At 42.2% G+C, this 12,147-nt stretch overlaps 1 protein-coding gene across 1 annotated transcript in view; it reads left to right on the top strand.

The window, feature by feature from the left end:
* The window catches only part of celsr3 (cadherin, EGF LAG seven-pass G-type receptor 3), a 104,814-nt gene that overhangs the window by 46,906 nt on the left and 45,761 nt on the right, over positions 1-12,147 (top strand). Inside the window, exons 5-12 of the mRNA XM_037105545.1 lie at positions 1,723-1,838; positions 2,687-2,775; positions 3,082-3,096; positions 3,469-3,626; positions 7,018-7,181; positions 7,447-7,572; positions 9,181-9,350; positions 10,054-10,239. Coding sequence (XP_036961440.1) covers positions 1,723-1,838; positions 2,687-2,775; positions 3,082-3,096; positions 3,469-3,626; positions 7,018-7,181; positions 7,447-7,572; positions 9,181-9,350; positions 10,054-10,239 — 1,024 coding nt within the window. The remainder of the gene's footprint in view (positions 1-1,722; positions 1,839-2,686; positions 2,776-3,081; positions 3,097-3,468; positions 3,627-7,017; positions 7,182-7,446; positions 7,573-9,180; positions 9,351-10,053; positions 10,240-12,147) is intronic.

The following is a 12,147-nucleotide window of genomic DNA, read 5'->3' as shown; positions in this document are numbered from 1 at the left end:
AGTGAGGTCTTTTTCAGCACTGCCCTGCTTCACATTCAGCCAAACACATTGACATCTGGGGCCGCAAAACCTGCTGTTGCTTGCTAAAGTTACTTTCTTGTTATCTGATATGTCCAACTGTAGATACACAGTACCCTGGCTGACTGTAAGCCCTCTTCCCCTGATGCCAGTGTTTTATTTAGCATCCTGTTTGCTGCCAGCTGCACTCCTTGGCCTGATTTTCACATCAGGGCCAAACAGGACTTAATCATTATTCATGTCGCTCACTTTCTCCCAGAGCATTTGAATTCTCCACTGCAAAAAATGTTCCCTTTTTATCTTTCACCCAAAAGCTGCCTCAGAAGTTTTGTCGATGAAACTCTGCCCGAGAAAGTGTGATGGATAATATGGCTCAGTGGTACTGGGCTGTGACAGTATAGATATGAGCTTGCTGCAAAGTTATAATGTATGCACAGCTGCAGTCAGGGGGCCGCGGCTACGTCTGAAGTTGTCACTGGCTGCTGAGCTTTATTACTTTCCAGACAAACAGTCACCTTGTATTAAATAGGCTGCATGTGTTTTTAGTTTTTTTTTCAAATGCAGTTCTTTGGTCCCAACTAATGAATTTCCCAAACAACAAGCACGCTAACAAGAACAGACACGGCAAACATGTGCTTCTTTGGCTTTATTGGCGCCCTCAGCCTCGCTTGTGTCTTCGCTCCACGAGACTCCGCTCACGGCCCCTGGCAAAGCTGGGGTTACATTATTTTTCAGCTATTTCTGGTGCCCTGGAAGAGATTACATCTGCATAATAGGCGATAGGACGCCGCGGTGCTGTTGGAACTACTACAGAGCCGTGCAAACAAGACACATGTGGTATTGAATAACCCCGTGTTTATTCCAGATGACGGCAACATTCTCAGATAACAGGGGTATAAAGTTGCCACGATGGAAGTGGTGACATCACTAAATTCGGGAGCATCTTATGCAAAAGCATACCTGGGTTAAAAAAGGGGCGTGGCTAAATTGTGGTATTTGACGACCTACAAATGAGAGCCTTCTAACTACTCACTTAGACTGTGTTGGAAATTTTGTTTTTGAAAGACTTGAATTTTCAGGCACCAGTTAATGAAGCAATGAGAAAGCCTTTGGTTTCAAAACATTTTTAAGACAGGATCCAAAGCATTTTTTAAACTGGATGCTTTTTTTTGCAGTGGGGATCTTTCCTGCCTCTTGATGCCAGAAAAGAAGATTTGTCATCTGTGCAGTAGTATCAAATAAACTAACAGTGCTTTTGATCAGGCTGTGTTAACATGGCAGCCTTGGCCTCGGCACGTCCCCCTGGCCTCGCTGTGAAAAGCAGACTATTGTACGAGCAGCTGGAGGGTGTGGAAGGCTGCGGCAATATGGTTTATTAACTGTGCTGCAGTTTGAATATGATTCATTCTTCCTTACAAAGCCCGTATGAGGAAGCCTGTTACGCCATGTGAGATGAGTTATTGTAAGACTCACTGTATTGGGGTCAAATGTTGCATCAACCGAGCCGGAGTCAAGATTCTCATCTGGAAATGTATAAATGTGTCACTCAGTGTCGCTTCATTTATTTCCACTGTATATTTTCAGGATACAAAATAGAAGAATATGCAGTAGAAATACAATAATAATATTCTTAATGCATACTGTATATTCATCAAAAAACTAAATACCGTCATGGTTTTGTGTGTGTGTTTGTGTATTTTTTAGTTTTGCCACCCTGGAGAGCAGTGGACTTCTCTTCTACAATGGACGCTTCAATGAGAAACACGACTTCATCGCCTTGGAGATCCAAGAAGGACAAGTGGTGCTCAAATATTCCACAGGTACTATATCTATGTATTTTTGTGTGTGATTGGGACGGTGCGTTATGGTATTCCTGTATTTATGAGGACCATGTGTTGCCACGAGGAAAAAAAAGGAGATGATCTCTATCCTTTATTCATGGTGAGGGATTAGAAATGGGATTAGATTATGATACAGATTACAATTAGACATGTAGTGTGGGTAGGGATTAGACGACATTAGGGGTTAGATGAGCAGAAAATCGCGGTCAAAATTGGTGCTGTGAGAAAATCTCGCAATCCCTCTCTCCGATGTGAGGTTTATGCTGCAGACATGGAGAACCACCTCCACCTGTAGGGTGATCATATTAGATAAGGCTCAATTAGATAAGATAGGAAACAACATCAAATATAGAATGCTTTGCTGAAGTACTACATATTGCACAAGTACCATCCTGTTGTACTGTCCCCCTGCTTCTTCACTATGCTGACTGTCTTCAACAAACTCAGATGGTATCAGATGTGCTGCCTTCACAATCATTAGTTACTACACCTGACCTCCCAGACATCACCAACAGCGCTAAGCATTCACCATAGCATTCATTGAGCCGCCCTAAAAAATACCTACCTGAATACTATGTATGGATATACATATCTGAGTGTGTGTACTTGCACGTGTGTACAAGTATTAAGTGGGAATACAGGGAAGGACGAGAATGAATGTGAGACTAGAAACTGAAGGATGTCAGATAAAGATTGACATTGGAATAATCATACTTCAATAAAAAGGCTTGGAAAAACAAATAGAAAGTAAAAAAAAACAACAAAAAAACCCCTGATTTTTATTACCTGCTTGTGATTTGACACAAACTCGATCCGTCTCGCTGCAGGTGAATCATCTACTCAGGTGAGTCCCTACCTGCCGGGCGGCGTGAGCGACGGCGACTGGCATACTGTTCACATCCACTACTACAACAAGGTGGGTTTACACACCTCTGTTTGTGTGTGAGTTCTAGACCGTTAGGGTATCTGACTTACTTTGGATCTTTCATTGTGAGTCTCTGATGTCTGTTTGATGACTTCTCCTTTGAAGCTTCACGTTATTTGTTCCGTACTTCTGATGCGTCGGCAGAATAGTTTTCTCTGCCGGCGGAGCACTCTGAACTGAGCCGAGGGGGTTTGTGTGTTCGTACTGTTATGTGGGCGTTTGCCCGTCACCATTTCATTCATGCATATTCGCCACGCATCTCCTTTAATTTTCTTCATGTTCTCTCATTCTCCTCAGCCAGCTACACGCTATGTGAGTATGAGTGTGTGTCTGGGTGCACATACACTTCCTTGTCTGTCTTGGTTTCATTCTTTTACTCCTTCTGTCCGTCACTTTTGTTCACCAGCAGACAGTAAGTCAGGAGTGAATGTGCTATATCCTCTTACTCCATTATTTTCCAACCCACATCCAGTTCCTGTGGTTTCTTGTCTTACTAACTCAAATTTCCCCCTTTCCTTTCTAACATGATATGCAGTAGCAGTGTAGACTCTGAATATAGTCTGGTGTGTTGGAACTGCAGTGATGTAAACTCTAGTCGATGATATTGTATTTCTTGCATGTCTTGTGTCATTTTTGATTGTTTGGACTCTGTATTCAATTCTGTGTGTGTGTGTGATTGTTCAGCCGAGGCGCAGTATGAGCGGCGAGGCCCAGGGTCCGTCAGATGAGAAGATTGCCGTGGTGAGTGTCGACGATTGCGACACGGCCCTGTCGCTTCGCTTTGGTACGCAGCTCGGAAATTACAGCTGCGCCGCGCAGGGCAAGCAAACCAGCAGCAAGAAGTGAGTTTATCCTTCTCTCAGCTTTGTGGGTTTTTTTTTTTTCTGTATCAATACCGGTATTTTCTATGAAGCGCTCCAGCACATCATAAAAATATCATAAAAACACCACATTGCTTTGGAAATGTCAGATGTCAAATATGACCTGTGGCGTGAACATTGATTCTGGCTCTAACAAGCAGCTTTGCATTGACAAGCTTTAGTCACGACAGTCTGAAAACAACCACAGACTCTGCTGCAAATGAGTTAAAAGAGTATACCATTCATTCATATATAGTTGCACTGGTCACCTACATGTACAGTATAGCACATTATTATGTAAAATGTTACATGCATACATACTTCTTGCACTAAGACTATCTCAACATAACCTATCAATACTTCCAAGGAAATGCCTTGCTGTAATCTGCTTGGCACTGGCACCATGTAATGTAGCACAGACTTCTGAGTCATCGCTATTCATAGGACAGTTGATTGTTGGTATAGCTTCATGTCTGACATTTTCAAATAGCTAATGAAATAACCGACTTCAAAAAAGGTAAATGTAAAAAACACATTCAGCTAAATCTCCGAAGTGTATTTGTTCATGAGTGCAGTGGCTGACAGGCTCTGGATCTGAGCTGTTGGGTGGTGTTCACACAGGATGTGACAGCGTCTTCACAAAGAGCAACTTTGATTAAACTCTATCTGTGACTGATCGGAGGCTTCACACATAATCAAAGGCTGTTTTTCACTAAGTAGAAAAATCAATAAAGCTGGTCAGTGGGTGCAGCAGCACACTGTCCGTGTGGCAGCCTTCAGGATGTAGGACGCTAGATTACAGGCATAAAAAGACTTTACTAATACTGACTATGAGCTGACTACGAGGCAACTAACTAACTGCGACATTAGACGGCTTCGACATTTACAAACACTTGAGGTTGTGCACACAGCTTTGTACCGTAAAACACAGTTAATGAGTGTCATTGTGTTTATAATTAGACATTTTTAGCATTTCAGTATTCCACAATCTTTTTAAAAAGTTATCTGCTTTATTGTATCATTACTGAGTAAATGTTTGTGGCACAATATAATGGATATAGAATTGTAACCCCATCAGCATTGAGGTTGGTTCCCCTTTAAACCTCGCTTTCACTTGACAGTTTTGTCTGCCATCAGACACCAAATCTCCCAGGAAAAGGAAGGTTAACAGTTAAGTTGGCAGCCTGGCACCAGTTCTGTCTGCTTTCACATTTATATGATGGACTAAATGTTTAAACAAACTCACAGTTTGTCCTGTGTTATTCTCATTTACAAACAGAACTGATCCAGTTGTCTTCGCAGCAGGATAGCCAACAAAAGTACCACTGAGAAATGCTGGAGGATGGGAAAGTTGTCTGTTGCAATGTTAAATAAGATAAAATTACTAATAGAGATATACTTTTATACACTTATTTGAAAGTATTTATAACTGAATTAGTGTATATTATTAACATTCTCTGTCTTGGAAGACATGTTTCCCATCAACCCCTCACACTGATCTCTCAGCCATTTTCTGCCCACGGCCCCTATAATGACATGTAAATAACTTTCATTGCATGCATACTTCATGCATGATGACATGGCACAGAGAGAATGATGTGATCAGATGCTGGTGTGTATCTTCACAGTTTTAAATGATTAGCTTCACAGATTTATCATTCTTTGATTCTGTATGGTCTAAAATGAATGGTTAGCTGATCATTGTTTTAAAATTTAAGTAGATTTAAGTAGTGCAATATGTTAAAATCCCGCTAAAGGTCTGGCAGAAGTTTCTGTTGAAAAGGATTTTTAGGGAATGTCAAATCAGGGTAGCGAGAAGACTGCAGGAGAAACCTCTGGAGACCAGAGGTTTTAATGAAGCTCGACTGTTTGACATCTCCATGCTCCTTCGCCTCTGTATCCCTCTGATTGATCTCGTTTTCTTGTCGGCTCACTCTGCCTGTTGTTAATGTTCATTTCTTTACATTACTCTTTGCTTCTCTCTCTCTCTCTCTCTCTCTCTCTCTGCCTCTCTATCTCGGCCTCTCTCGCCCACTGAAACTGACGGTTATAAACCCACATTGTTGCTTTTAAGCGTTTGACTTTGTCTAAGTTTACTGTGTATCTGCGCATGTGTGTGCGTGTACCAACAAAATCTCTGCATGTATGCCAACAAGTGCATAACACACACACACACACACGCTCGTATATGCACACATTGAGTGAAAGAGCTGCCTGTCATAGTGTTGATGTCTGGTCTCGCCTCTGTAAGCTGTAATCACGTTGGCTGTGTTCTGTCAGCGCTAAGTGTGGCTGCGAGACGGAGAAGACGGATCAAAGAGGGAGGCCAAAGACTAACGCTTCAACGCGCTCTTCCTCCCTTCCTTCTCCGTCTCTCCATTAACAGCTCGCCCTCCTCTTGCTCCAGTCTTGACATCCACTTCTAATGACGCTCTCTGTTGGCGTTCGCCGTAACTCGCACTTAATCTCGTGCTTGTTCGACTCCGGCGCCTTTTGTCTCTCTGCCTTTCCTTGATTCATATTCCGGTGGCATTTATTGGCTTGGCAAAGTGACGTGCATTGCTAAAGCAAAAAAAAAAACCCAAAAAAAACAAGTCGCACGGGAGGAAAAAAAAACACAGAATGCTTTAAAAATGACAACACAACAGTTTTTGTCATCTCATTTCTTTCTCACTCAGGAGACATAACTGTTATTTTGCTGTCCCCTCCGCCCTCCGCCTGGCATTCTTCCTGTTTCTTTCCCTCCACCCATCATCCATCTCTCTTGTCATCTGCTGTTACCTCCCCTCTCTCTTGATATTTGCTGTAACTCGCATCTAATCTCTTGTTTGTTCATCTTCCTCCCCTGGCTGCCTCCACGTTTCCCTTTTTTTCCTGCTGATGTTTTTTTTCCGTCTCCTCTTTATTCCTGCAAGTCTGCTATTTGTTGATTCCTCTAACATCTTCGTCCTTTCATTGCTAGCTCCTGTCTCCATTCTCCCTCTGCCTTGTCATCAACCTTTACCTCTTCTCTCCTGACACTCGCTGTTCCTCATATTTAATCTCCTGTTTGTTCATCTGCCTCTCCGTCTGTCTTCTCTTCCCTCTCATCTTTTCAGTTTCTCTCTTCCCCTGTTGTTTCCACTTTTACCCTCAACAACATCAACGGCATCATCTCGTTTCTCCTGAACATCCCCTGGTTATTTCCGATTCTTGTTTCTTTTTGACATCTCCCTCTGATGACACATTTAATCTCTGGGTTTGTTTAATCCCTCTGAGTCTCTCATACCCTCGTTCTCGTGTTCTCCCTTTCTTAACATCCCTCTCCTCCCCTTTTGAGAGATAATCCTTCACCTTATTTACTCCTCGTCCTCTTTCTCTCCTCCTCTATCAGGTCTCTGGACCTGACTGGTCCACTGTTTCTGGGCGGGGTCCCCAATGTACCCGACAACTTTCCGTTTGGCGCCAGGGAGTTTATCGGCTGCATGAAGGAGCTGCACGTCGACAACAAGCCACTGGACTTGGCTGGATTCATTGCTAACAATGGAACGCTACCTGGTCAGCACACCTAACCATATGTCCTGCGCTAAAAACACACATTCATAATGTCCACAAATGCCATTTGACTGTATTGTTTTAAATGAACTGATACAAATCATTGTAATCAAAGAAGCATCTCTTCAAGTGTTGTGGGCCATAAACCACAAATGTCTCCAAATGCTGTAGCAAAAACCACCACATCGCGATAAATGTTACTCATCATGGTGATCCATTTTTTTAAAAGCATAATTATTGATGTAACTCTCTTTGTTTCTTCCACTAGGCTGCAGCGCCAAGCTCACGTTCTGTAAGTCCAACCCCTGTCAGAATGGAGGAACCTGCAGGGTGAGCTGGGAGACTTTCTCATGCGAATGCCCCATCGGATACGGAGGGAAGGACTGCAGCCACGGTGAGGCTTCAGTTTGTTGTCCTGTGCTGAAACGAGGTGCTTTCAGAACAAATAGCAACCTTTAGGAATGTCATATTTATGGAGCCATTTTCATGGAATTATCAGGAAAAAGTGAGACCGTGGCTGAGATAATTGGCGATTTGTGCCTGGTGCTGGTGGCCATGAGAGCGGCCATGTTTCTTAGAAATGCAGCAAAACGACTCTAATCCTTTAGTGGCCTTTATTGGTCAGCAGTAATTATATGAAGGCCTCATTAATTGGTGAATAATTCACTGATATCAAAATGCTTTGGGTAAAACCGTTGAACTAGTTCTTTGTTATTAACATGCAGGTTAAATGGCCGTTTTAATGGGCTGCTTCATAGTTTAAAACCTCGGTCGCTCAGTTTCAGAAGTGCTTTGCCAATCATACCTTCAGAATAATGCCTCAGGCTGAACATCAGCACTTTTCCAACTCTAATTCCACACTTTGTGCTGAGCCATAACAGCTGGAGGCTCTTACAGTGTGGGTAAAGTGAGTATATAAGAGGAATGCATGTTCATGGATGGATGGATGGATGGATGGACTCATGTCTGAGTGAGTGACTGTGGTAAAGCTATTGACCAAAGGAAAGAGGGGAAATAGATGACTCACTTGTGCTTGGAATCACTTACTGGAAACTGCAGTGCAACACACTTCAGCATGTGAGCAACCCTTTAAACACTGGATATCAGGCTTCAGTCGTGTATGTAACTGGACCTAGATAAACCCTGTGTGAGTCCCCACGTGTAAATGGACCCTCTGTGACCCAGGTGGACACCAGATAACAGTTTGACTCTTTTGTATTTACTGACATGTCTTGATTGCGAGCACTGATGGATAACCTTTTAAGTAAAACCTTCTCGCGAAAGGCACTTGTGGGTCTTGATAAAATGTTTAAATAATCATTTATTGGCCTATACTCCATAGTTGACAGTGGAGAGAAAAGAGGGAATGACAAGCGAAGGGAGATTGGGAGTGACATGTAACCAACGTAGTGCAACACAGTGCTGTATCCTTTGTTATGTTTAACATCCATGCCCTTGTAGTTAATAGTCAGACATAAACCACGTACTGCCTAGCACCCGGATTCTTGTTTTAGCAAGATCAACATCATTGACATGGGTAGTGATAGCGAACTATAACCGCTACTGAGACTAAACTTCACTGCTGAATGTTCCCTCTGCTCCGATCAACAACACCTCTGCTTTAAGCGCAGCCATTGTCGCTTTTTCTCTTGCTACATTCTGCCCAATTCCTTAAAGGAGGCACGCTACTCTTGTAACACTTTAATAAACTTAAGACAATGGCCGGCGTTTTGAGAGGCTTGTCTTCCCAATGTGAAAGCTTGGAGGCTGATGTATGAATCGCAGCTATAATTTAGTCATGAATCATTGTTCCACTTTAGCAACGGCCTCCATCATTACAGTCAACTGTTCGTCTCAATAACATCATCACGAAATGAAGTGTTGTAAAAATGTCACAAAACACTGGAGTGGAGCTTTAATCAGCAGGCCAACAGTGCAGTGTAAAAAATATTTGTCTCGTTCATGCTTAAAAACGTGCTCTTTCTCTCACCTTCTGCCTCAGCGATGCCACACCCCCATCGCTTCCTGGGTAACAGCGCCCTCTGGTGGGACCTGAAGAACGACGTGACCATCTCCACGCCCTGGTACCTCGGCCTGGTGTTCAGGACCAGAGTGCGAGAGGGGACGTTGCTACAGGCTCAGGCCGGCCAGTACACCAGCCTACTCTTTCAGGTGCGCACACACACGTTAATGAATAGCAATGCAACGCATTTGCGTTACATATCAGCAAGGCAGACCATGGCTGAGACAGTTGTCGTCTCCCATCGGGGGCTATGGTATTTAAAAGACCATGTTTCCCATCAACCTGTTGATTCCTGCTTCAAAGAAGCACCCCCACTCCTTCCTTGACTGGTGGCTTTTCTTTCTGGCTCTGCTGGCGAGGATAAACATAGCAGTCTTTATCCTCTTCTGTATTTGCTTTCACCTGTCTCTCAGCATTGCCAGAGGCTCAGAAAGCTTTAACTGCTATTATGCTAATGTGTAAATGGAAACACCTTCTTCCTCTTTTGTAACATAAACAATCTGATGTTGTGCTTTAAATCAGTTCTGCACACTCTGAGCCAGAGCTCACCAGGTATCACAAGGCTTGAATAATGTGTGGGCTGCTAAATGTGTTACCTTGTGTTACCTTGAATATGAGAATTATACTCCCTTCTAATGGTTAATGTGGTTGTGTTTAGTGTTTCGATGGCACATTCTCATTTTTTTAAAGGAGTAAAATATTTATATATTGCAATGCAACAAATTTCAAGTGATGGTTTTGTCTTGAAGTTATTTGCAGTTTACATTTCTAATGCTGAATTTTAGCCAAGATGTTGGATTTCACCCCCCCCTTGTGTTGACTTACATGCTTGTGTTCCTCCGTCGCTCTCAGGTGATAAATGGTCAGCTGGTGTTCTCGGTGACCCGTGGCTCGACCAGGCCAGTGCGTTTGCGGTTGGATCAGGTTCAGGTGGCAGACGGCCGGTGGCACGACCTCCAACTGGAGCTGCGAGACGTTCGCAGTGGCCGCGAGACGCGTTACGTCGCCACGCTACGGCTTGACTTCGGACTCTATCAGGTAATAGACATCACGCAATCCTAGGTACAATGGATACAATGGATACAAGCGTTAAATTTAAGTCCTTTAAAAGTATTAAATTGCTGGAAATGCAGCTATTGCAAGTCTGCTCTGTCATGCAGGCAAATAGCTTCATATGAGTAACAAGGTTTTAATCGTATCTGATTTACTAAATCAATACGACTTGATTCCCTTAACAAGCGATTTTCTGGTGTCCGTCATTTTTCTAATCTTGACGGACTGTGCTCAGGTTTTTCCAGCTCTAATTCTTGGATTTTTAATTTGGCTTTTTGAAATCTGCAGATAGTTTTATTGGATGACATTTTTCCAGTCTAACTAGTAAAAGTCTCTAATTGGAATTTTTGTTTACCGTGAATGACGGCAATTAATCCTTTGAGGCAGTACAGTGAAGTAGAACACTGCAAAATATTAGACAAATTAGTAAATCATTTGAATATAATCCCACTTTGGATCTTAAAATCATATCAAAGTAGGAAGTCTACACATGGCCTGAAATAATCCTTCAGAAAATTCATCCACACACAAATCTTGAAACAAGTACATTTCCATTAGAAATCAGTGACTTTATCATAACTAATTGCTGTTACTGACTTGGTTTGAGAAATGTATGAGTTCATCACACAGAGTTGTAGTTGCACTCAGTCGTCATCAGCGATACTGTCGGCTCTGACCTGTAGTCCAAGTGCTCTGAAATGCTGCAAATTAAATGTTGAGACATATACAGTCGCCATTCGCACTGTCTCATACACACACACACACACACACATACACACACACACACACCCTGGATGGCTTCAGACTGTCAAGAGCGTTGGCTGTTAATCCTAGTATCCCTAATCTGCAGTGAATTAATATGTCAAATCCTTCTGGAGGACGTGTGTGTGTGTGTATGTTTATGCATGAGGTATGTACATATGTGACAGTACACAACTTCACAACAACATCTCCTTGTTGCTTTCTTTTTTTTTTTTTAAAGCAAAACAACGTAGTTTGTTTCATTGTCATGTTGATTTGATTCTCAAATCATCTGCCAGCAAGTTCTGTCTTTCATCTTTTAATTTTAATCGTAAAAGAAAATTCTTCAGTGAGGTGCATCAAGTAACATGCTGAGTAAATGGTCTAGAAAACATCTTAAAATGCAAAATTATTAAAGAGCGTAGCTGCCAATTATGCAGTAATTACCTTTGAAATTGTTTGGCACGTTGGCAGCTTTGATCAGCCTCATCTCACCCTCCTTTTTTGCTTCTTCCACTGTGGCTGAAACGGTGATAAATGGGGCTCATTGATTTCCCTTTTCAGGGTTGTTATGAGCTAAGTTGCCCGTCAGCGTTGCTTCACAACCCTGTCAGTGTTATCAGCAGAGCGTTGACCTTCTCCACAGTGATTGTATGTTATTGTTTTCTTTTATTTAATGAAGACAGTCATTCACTCTGCAGCTCTGAAATCATTTTAGATTCCATGTTCACTCCTTTGCTCCCACTGACTGACATATGCACCATGGAAACCCAACTACTCAGTGATATTGTGTTAAATGAAATTATAGAAGAATAATGAATTCTAGGAGGTCAAACAAACAGAAAAAAATCAATTATGTTCTTTTAGTTCTGGTATAAACTAATAAAATGTGAATCCCTCACTGTTTATATTTATAGAAACCTTTGTGGCTGATAATATCCTGTCTTTCCTGTGGCTCATTTTCTCATTCCTGTTGTCCGCGTTGATATTTCCACATCAAATAAATTACAGAGTTCTTCTACTTGGTCAAATAATGGTATTCAAATATACTCCCTGTGTATCTTTGTTCAGGTTCTCAGTTTGCATACAGTTATTAATAATAATAATAATCTTTGCCCTTCCTGTCTCCATCTGTCCCCTCACCTCTCCCCC

This window comes from Acanthopagrus latus, chromosome 7 (assembly GCF_904848185.1).
Source record: "Acanthopagrus latus isolate v.2019 chromosome 7, fAcaLat1.1, whole genome shotgun sequence".
NCBI classification, from domain to species: domain Eukaryota; kingdom Metazoa; phylum Chordata; class Actinopteri; order Spariformes; family Sparidae; genus Acanthopagrus; species Acanthopagrus latus.
This window is presented reverse-complemented; position numbering and strand designations above follow the sequence as displayed.